Source organism: Gymnodraco acuticeps, unplaced genomic scaffold (assembly GCF_902827175.1).
Source record: "Gymnodraco acuticeps unplaced genomic scaffold, fGymAcu1.1, whole genome shotgun sequence".
NCBI lineage: Eukaryota > Metazoa > Chordata > Actinopteri > Perciformes > Bathydraconidae > Gymnodraco > Gymnodraco acuticeps.
Window position 1 is genome coordinate 139,185 of NW_022990918.1, and position 9,775 is coordinate 148,959.

The following is a 9,775-nucleotide window of genomic DNA, read 5'->3' on the forward strand; positions in this document are numbered from 1 at the left end:
TGCCTCGTCTCGATTCTGACAGGTGACAGGTTGGAACAGTTTCAAATTTGAGCGCGACCCATTAAGCGGCCGCTTAGGGCCCCGCAGCCACAAGGTCCCAAAAGTCTAGGACCAGCCCTGGCTTCAACCCTTTATAACCGCTCTAAACAATGCGCAATGTGTGGGTTGTTGTCGTAGTTTGCGTTGTCGCTGTTGAGTTGTTTTTTTAATTGGATCATTAGAGCAAGCCAGGAGGAAAGATAGGTCGTTCTGGCTCGGGAAACACTTCAACATGTGGAGAAGTTGTGAACAAAAAGACAATTATCAGTATTAAAACAAAAGTTAAATAGTTTAAAGAATAGATAGCCCATGGGTAGAGCCGGCAGCCCGCATGAGGCGAGATCCTCCGGTTCAAATCCTGGAATGGATGAACTTTTAATCATTGCCCGCTTTTCAACTTTAATACTATAACTGATAAAAGGCCCTCTCCGGCCAAAAGAACGCCTTTAGAAAAATACAAAATAAAAAGAATAATGTAGGCTACCTCAATAAAGATCTTTGAGTGTTCCCCATGACCCCATCCCACATAATCACCCCCTGCCATAATTACACAAGCACACCCAACCATTTCCAGCACTCTCTTCTCATAGAACATGATATTCAGTCTTAGTGTGTGAGTGCATCGAATATTTGTCAAGGCAAAGATACGTTAAACCCACTGCAGCCTTGCACTTCACCAGGAGAGGTAAATGCACATGTGGCAAAACATCATAATTATTTGTATGTGTAAATAATACTGTAAATATTGTGATCATTATTACTTTCTATCAGTTTCCTATTTCTACGACATTTCGCTCACCTTTATTGTGACTCTAATGAAATGTTTATATTTTAAAATGTGCTGTTTATTTAGGGATTTTATTAAGACTGTACTTTATGCAATGTTTAATGCCTAAACACACTGCTGCTCATGTACACAGTATATAACTCATTGTACACTTCGACACTATTGTTTTCCTTTCTGATGCTGTGTTGGTGATTTTCGAGCAATCTCTGAAGGAATCATTTATTTTGGGGTTTATTAAGTTATATCTTATCTTAAAGAATAATCAATAATATTACGCGGCTAACTTTTATTTGGCTTCTTTAGTCATACTCATGTTTTGGTATCATTTGCTATTTTCTTCGGCTGTTAAGATTCACTTTTAATTGTTGTTATATCAAAATCAAATATAGTTGTAATGCTATATTTGTTTTCTGAAATGGATGCAGTTGTTGTCTTTGGTCACTTGAGGGCAGTGCACACACAGTAATGGTATTCTGCTAAACTCCTAATAAACAAATACACAAGTTACTGTGCACAAAACAGGAGATACATATTATTATTCAAAAGACAGTCATTTTAATGTCTTCATACAAGGTGGGGTATATTTAGTTTCCACTCAATTTGCTGGAGCTGAGAATGACAAGAAAAACATTACCAAAAAGCACTTTTAAAAAAAAGAGATTTCTTCATAAAAATGTGTTCCTTTTTATTGGATTGCATTTTGTAAATGTGTTTTAGAGGTCTCGTATGGATAAAGTTAATTAAAATAATACAACATTGCTGAATTTCTTGGAGTTGACACGATATCTAAGGTTTTTGAACACGTTTTGGAGATACAGGTGATGAATTATGACATTAGTATGAAATAAGGTGGCATAATTTACATACTTTACAGCAATATAACACAATAGAGTATAATTTAAATATGTAAACTACATTCGAGTATAACATAGGCTACAGTAGTAGGCCGATAATACAATATATTGTAATATATTTATAGTATAATATATATATAAAGACTGTCAAACATCCTTTTTATGACTTAAATATTGGTATAAACATAAGTTATTATATCCATGACATTTCAAGTTGTCTTGTTGGAGAGTTCTTTAACTTTAAAAATCTAATTATTATACAGGTGACATAACTGAGCAGACTTTGGGTCATTTTGCCCCAAACAAACATGGCAGTCTTATGTCGCAATCGAAGGTCACACTCACACTTGCTTCTGATTGGTCAAGACACCATAGCGCCCGCCCTCCCCTTGCTCCTATGTGGCCTATCGCTGCTCTGAACCCTCCTCCTGCCTGTCACTCCAACTTCCTGCAGCCAATCAGGTGCCTTTGTCCTTTTCACATTACATTCCGCCGGGCACCGTGCTGAAGCTGAAACCTCCAACATGTCGGCTGTGTTCCCCATGTGTTTGCGGACGACCAGGGGCCTCCTGAGGCTCAGGAACTGGGCAGAAGGTGCCTCTTCCCCGGCTGTGCTGGACCTGGTCCGGACCCTCTCAACGGACAAGCCTCCAGCCGGGAATAGCAGTGCTACGGGCGGATTGGCTCAGGCTATTTTACAGACGAAGCTCCAGCAGCAGAGTCAGGTGGGGAGAGATAACCTACTTATTTGCGCTCGATTTGATTACCGGCGTGGCCGGCGGGTATAGCGTTAACATTACATCGAATGCAACCCCGCCCACACGAGATGCCCGTGTAAATAAAATCGAAGCCACTTCTCTGACATTTCTAGCTTGTAGGTTAGGCTAAAAAGCTAGTTTACATCTTAATATGTAGCTTATATTCAACACATGACCAACTTTAATGGTTTAATACTCTGTGTTATTTGTCACAATTAAATGCCAACTCTATTAATGTAATAATTCGACTGCATTTTGCGTGTTTTCTGAATGAATGAACCTGAGATTAGGGCTGCTAACAGGTTAGCATCTTAATAGCATGCGTTTTTACAGGTGTATCTCTACACATGTTAGAGACACGTTAGTTTAACAGGTTTTACTTGTGACTGTGTGTTACATTTACCAACAGAATAATGAGTTAAATTAAAGCTGTCTTACACTGGTTAGCTGTAAGAGTTAGCATCATGTTAGCCTTATCTCTATAGCTCACTGACATCATTAGGGCTAGTTTTAGCTCCCCAAAGACACTACTATTAAACTATCTGTCCTTGATAGAGCTCCATGTTATCTGTAAATCAGCAGCTGCTAGATAAACTGTGATGACAGCCAAGGTTTGTTTGGTTTGAAGGTCATAACAGACCCCCACCCCCTTTTCTCCCCTGTCCTCCCCGCCTTTACTTCTTATGAGACCCACTCGGAAACCCAAAGATCTGCAGCACACTGACCACATGTGACTGAAAGACAGATTATTTGGGTAACATGTCAAATAAATGACACAAACAATGACTTGCACCACAGTTCAGAAGTTTGTCATCAGCTGATACCTTCTTCTTCCCTTCAGTAATGTCTATTTTAACATAAGAAACGGTGTAATTAAGATATTTAATGATGTATGTTTAATATATGACCCCAAAATAAGACAAGTGAACCCCTTATATGTTCCCACACTGTTGCATAACAGTTGACAGTCTTAATTGTTTACCCAATTAATCAGATTATATGCATTAATGATGATTATCTTGATGATTACCTTTTTTTGAAAGCTTCAATAGTCAACCCTTCAGTGTTGTGGTCAAACATATTGTGATATTTCATCTACTTTAGCCCTTTTTCAAGACATCGCTCTATTCTTGGGGACATTTTCATTGGATCTTTCGTATTTACCTATTTATAGACCAAAAGGTTAAAGGTTAAAGGTTAATCCCAAAATAACCAAGAGATGACTATTTAAGGAAACCAATTATTATTAAAAAACCCTACTATCAATGATGAGGTGATGCTTGATATCATCGGACCAAAAGTAATATTCTTCTTGCATCACGGCAGCTCCGTGTTACATAAACAAAGGCAACAAGTAAACATACATTTGAAACAGCATTTAATTTGTAAAATTCAATATATTCAACATACATTTGGTCTTGACTTGAACTGTGTTTGATTTAGGAATTAGGATGTAATCGGGTTGTATTCATCACCACTCATTTCAGGCTAAATCCCCAGATTTATACATGACACACACACACACACACACACACACACACACACACACACACACACACACACTAAACACTATGAAATATCCAGAAAAGACGATAATACTCTCTAATATACCAATCTACTAAACATATAATCGTAGTGTAGTATAAACATTACAAAAAATTGGCGCAGTAGCTTGAAATGAAAAGTAAAATAAATCCTGTGAGGTAGTGCTAGTAGCGTGCACTGTTTTTAAATTGTTGTTATTGTCCAGGGCAGCGTCCTCCTGCACACCATTTAAATCAAAACAGTTATATATATTCATAATATAAGTGATCTGTGTTTGACTCAAAGGTAGGTAAGAATGGAGAAACCAGCTCGAGTGCGCTAGAATTTGAAAGTACGCAGCCAAAGAAATCAGACTTCCTTACAGAGCCCCTCCAACACACACGAACGCGCACATGACCAATGAGGGCACGAGATGTTGCTTTTTACAGCGCCACGGCTTCCACTTGCTATCGGGATGTTAAGAGCATTCCATGGAATATAACAAGTGTTTCTGAAGTCAATTACCTACCCCACCTTTAAGTATTAGGATGTAATCGGGTAGTATTCATCACCACTCATTTCAGGCTAAATCTCCTAAACACAATATTAATATATTTTAATATCTTGTTGTTGTTTTGGGCCAGCCTGGTGAGGGGGAGAAGGAGGGAGAACAGAAGCAGGAGAAGAAGCAGAATGACAACACGGCCTACGCTAAGAAGATAGTTCTTAGACTGGCGGCTTTAATGGGGGTCGGAGGAGCCGTGGGCATGATCTACCTGTTCGGTGAGTGTTTCCTCCATACTGCGTTTACTGTGTATTTATAATACTGTGTTTACTGTGTATTAATAATACTGTGTTTACTGTGTATTTATAATACTGTGTTTACTGTGTATTTATAATACTGTGTTTACTGCAAAAAGTCTGTATCGTTCCACTCACTGGGGGGGGGGAGATTTGAAAATTCAATTCAAAATGTTGCCCCCCCAACAGAGGGATGTCCTTGTCCTTTTTCGTTGTCGTCATTTCAAGCGATAAAAACTCTCGATCTTCTCAATTTTTTTTGGGTGCCCTCGGCTCGAGTTCCGCGCGTTCCGAGCTGAATAAGAGCGTCAAATTACGGCAAGACGCCCCCCTGGGTGCGCGAAAAAAAAAGAAAAGTTTTAACAACATTATTTATTGACTTTTCATTCCGGTATAATCATTTTGCGCAAAGATGGCACTGTTTGTCAGAGCACTTCATCCTTCTGGGATTTCATGAAGAACAGCTCCAACGCCTGTGTGTATGGGAACGCCTCTGGTGCTGGTCCATTAACTGCCAGTGTTTCCCACAGATCTGAAATATACTTTGGGGGGTGGTGGTAGCGGGGGGGGGTTGAGGTGACGTGCAACAACATTAACCTTTCTGTTGGTCGCTTGTTAGCAGACCCTTCACGCGATGGCAGAGCGAACAGGTACAGGTACAGGTACAGGCAGGGTCCATAATGATAGCCCTATAGTTTAAATCTACTACCCACACATGAACATATGGAAATGGGTTACTATTTAAAAAAATAAATGTATTTATTAATGTATTTAGGAACCTATCCATGTGATTTTTAGTGGGGGTCGACCTCAAATCCTCTAGGGGGGTCCAAGGGCATGCCCCCCCGGTAAGATTTTATTTTTTATTTTGGAGTTAAATGCATCAATCTGGTGCATTTTGAGGGGAAAATAAAGAGACTAGATCTATGGAAACACCTATATTTAACAGAACTGTATACATTTCAATAATCATAAAATCAAGGCCATAACCAATAACATACCATTTCCAATATGAACAAAACACTGAAACTTGTTTATTAATTTAGTTTTGGTTCATTTATAGTTGTGAGTGTGTCTGTGCTCCTGAATCAGCCTCTCCTGTCTCCCTCCTCTCCCCCCTCTCCCTCCTTTCCTGTCTCCCTCCTCTCCCCCCTCTCCATCCTCTCCCCCCTGCTCCTCTTTGAGGCAGCAGCAAAGACTAGTTTTCTCTCAACAAGTTTTAAAAGTGTATCTTACCTTTTTTCACCTAGTTAACTTTTTATTTATTTATTCATGCATATTTTACTAATCACATTACATTTCATTTAGCTGACGCTTTTATCCAAAGCGACTTATAATGACCGATTACAGGGACATTCTCCCTGGAGTAACTAAGGGCTAAGTGCCTTACTCAAGGGCACACTAGTGGTGGTGTTCCTGGCGGGATTTGAACTCACAGCCTTCCGATCTTCAGCCCACCTCACTCTCCATTAGACCACCACTACCCTCTCTAATGGAAATATGTGTTTACATAAATGGTGACCACACCGTTTGAGACCCACTGAGAACTTAGACTAAGTTAACTATCTAAACACTCGGAGAGTCCTTACCTCACCTGAGCTGAGGTTATCCCGAGCTTGAATGACACACAGAGACCAATCAAGGGCTTTGATTTATGATCTGTATGACAGTGGCCATGTCAGCAGGCCACATCATGTGGACAGCCAGTCACCCTGTGTGAGGCAGGCCACTTAACAGGCCAGAAGGAGGCGAGATCAGAGCAAGGGAGCGAGGGATCATTGTCTACAAGTTAATCGATCGCAGATGGCGTCGTGGTCACGGACGAATAAAAAAATATATACGCCCCCATGTGTGGGGGCGTGGCTGGTGGGCGCTGGTTCGCTGACGTTGTCCGTGGCAACAGGAGTGACAGTCTGCACACACACAAGACCGCAATTATGGCTGAAGCAAAAAAGCCCAAAATATATAATTTTCACTCCGAGTGGGAGGATGATTATTTTTGTATCTATTCCAATTCAAAGTCCATCTTTCTCATCTGCAATGCGAGCGTGGCTTTGATCTGAGTACTTCTACTTTTACTCAAGAACAAGATCTGAGTACTTCTACTTTTACTCAAGAACAAGATCTGAGTAGTTCTACTTTTACTCAAGAACAAGATCTGAGTACTTCTACTTTTACTCAAGAACAAGATCTGAGTACTTCTACTTTTACTCAAGAACAAGATCTGAGTACTTCTACTTTTACTCAAGAACAAGATCTGAGTACTTCTACTTTTACTCAAGAACAAGATCTGAGTACTTCTACTTTTACTCAAGAACAAGATCTGAGTACTTCTACTTTTACTCAAGAACAAGATCTGAGTACTTCTACTTTTACTCAAGAACAAGATCTGAGTACTTCTACTTTTACTCAAGAACAAGATCTGAGTACTTCTACTTTTACTCAAGTACAAGACCTGAGTACTTCTACTTTTACTCAAGTACAAGATCTGAGTACTTCTGCTCAAGTACAATATCTGATTACTTCTACTTTTACTCAAGTACAAGATCTGAGTACTTCTACTTTGACTAAGTACAAGATCTGAGTACTTCTACTTTTACTCAAGTACAAGATCTGAGTACTTCTACTTTTACTCAAGTACAACATCTGAGTCCTTCTACTTTTACTGAAGTACAAGATCTGAGTACTTCTACTTTTACTCAAGTACAAGATCTGAGTACTTCTACTTTTTACTCAAGAACAAGACCTGAGTACTTCTACTTTTACTCAAGTACAAGATCTGAGTACTTCTACTTTGACTCAAGAACAAGACCTGAGTACTTCTACTTTGACTCAAGAACAAGACCTGAGTACTTCTACTTTGACTCAAGAACAAGACCTGAGTACTTCTACTTTGACTCAAGAACAAGACCTGAGTACTTCTACTTTTACTCAAGAACAAGATCTGAGTACTTCTACTTTGACTCAAGTACAAGACCTGAGTACTTCTACTTTTACTCAAGTACAAGATCTGAGTACTTCTACTTTGACTAAGTACAAGATCTGAGTACTTCTACTTTTACTCAAGTACAAGACCTGAGTACTTCTACTTTTACTCAAGTACAAGATCTGAGTACTTCTACTTTTACTCAAGTACAATATCTGAGTACTTTTACTCAAGAACAAGATCTGAGTACTTCTACTTTTACTCAAGTACAAGATCTGAGTACTTCTCCTCTGGCTGCAGGGAAACAAAATGTGATTGACAGATCCTTTGACCCCGCCCCCTCCCAACCGTCTCCACAGTGATGTTGTAAACAAGTGTTTTCATTGGTCTATCCCCATCTGCTTCCTGTGTGTAGGCCCCGCCCACAAAGGGGTGGGGCTAGCTGTCAGCGAGGAGTCACACTACAGAGAGACTCTTAATTCAGTTCAGAAAATACATGAAGGCAGTTTAACTTTGAGTTTTAAAATCTAGTGACTCATTTTTCCTGCAGTTTGGCTTTTCAGTGAAGAGGACTTTAAGGACTTGTATTGAGTTTTGGGGATTTAGATTTTTAGTGACCTTTAAAGTCGCTATGTTTTCCTGGACGAAGGAAGCCTCGTTTGGATTTCACTGCTTTTTATTTGACATCAATGGATTACTGGGAATTAATGATTGATTATTTTCAGAAACTTCTTAGGATGCTTAGGAAGTTAAATATCACCCATTTTCTTTTGTTGGATTCTTCCCTCTTACTTTAACGTTTACTTTCTACCCTTATCTCCTCACCTCGTCCGTTTCATGGATTATTTCCGATGTGGATTAACTGAATTGGGATTATTGTTCTTTTGTTATTTGGGATTTATGAATGCCTCGGCTTTGTGGATTAATCCTTTAAAGTTGTTTGAAGATTATAACCTGGAAACAAAACAAATACAGCGGCCTCTTTCTGATTGGTTCCCCTGCAGATAGGTTTGTGAAACACTGGGTTTGACTGATAATAGTTCCAGGTGTTTTCTGTGCCTCTCCTCTCTGACCTTTCATGCAGGTGTTTATTAATGTGATCAAACTAGAGAAATGCTGAAGTGAGTTGCATGTAAGGAAAAGTAAAACATGTTGTCTTTTGTGTGTCTTATATTTGGGCTGCAACAAGTGATTATTGATCAACCTGTTGACCACAGGAGAGCAGAACCTTATCGTGTTAAAGCTGCAGCTGGAAGATATTTGACCATTTATTTTTATTATACGTTTATTTAATGTGTGTGTGTGTGGGTGTGTGTGTGTGTGTGTGTGTGTGTGTGTGTGTGTGTGTGTGTGTGTGTGTGTGTGTGTGTGTGTGTGTGTGTGGTGTGTGTGTGTGTGTGTGTGTGTGGTGTGTGTGTGTGTGTGTGTGTGTGTGTGTGTGTGTGTGTGTGTGTGTGTGTGTGTGTGTGTGTGTGTGGTGTGTGTGTGTGTGTGTGGTGTGTGTGTGTGTGTGTGTGTGTGTGTGTGTGTGTGTGTGTGTGTGTGTGTGTGTGTGTGTGTGTGTGTGTGTGTGTGTGTGTGTGTGTGTGTGTGTGTGTTGTGTGTGTGTGTTCAAATGTTTATTTACAACCCTTAACATTTATTTCATTAACTTTTCTCTTTCTTTTTTAGGCACCAACTCGCAAGACGATCAAGGAAACGTGGTGAGTGTTACTGTCACACACACACACACACACACACTCTTTCTACAGGTGTGATTTTGCACAGTACCTGTCAGCGCCTGTGTTTCTTCCCGTCAGCACACTTTCGACATGTCTCTGTGAACTTGCTCCTGCTTTCCCCCTTCTTTATCTGTGGTGGTGTTTTGTTCCTCTTCCTGTTGTAAAGGACACACTTCTCAGGTGTGTGTGTGTGTGTGTGTGTGGGGGAGAGGAAGCAGCACACTTATCTCTCCTGCCTTTGTTCCTCTGAGGCACACTCCTCATGTATCTGAGACACCAGGTCCGTCTGAGAGGAGCGTTTTGCACAGACTTCAAAGGGTTAATTGATCCTCCTCTGATCACTAACGACCTTCACTTCCCCTCCT

At 40.0% G+C, this 9,775-nt stretch overlaps 1 protein-coding gene across 1 annotated transcript; it reads left to right on the forward strand.

Annotated features, from left to right (window-relative positions):
• Nucleotides 1-2,171: 2,171 nt before the first annotated feature.
• LOC117558014 (mitochondrial import inner membrane translocase subunit TIM50-like) lies at nt 2,172-9,440 on the forward strand (the record flags this gene model as incomplete). The annotated part of the gene is made up of 3 exons (XM_034233974.1): nt 2,172-2,405; nt 4,607-4,745; nt 9,361-9,440. Coding segments are annotated over exons 1-3 (420 nt in total), but the record flags the coding sequence as incomplete, so codon positions are not given.
• Nucleotides 9,441-9,775: the final 335 nt, after the last annotated feature.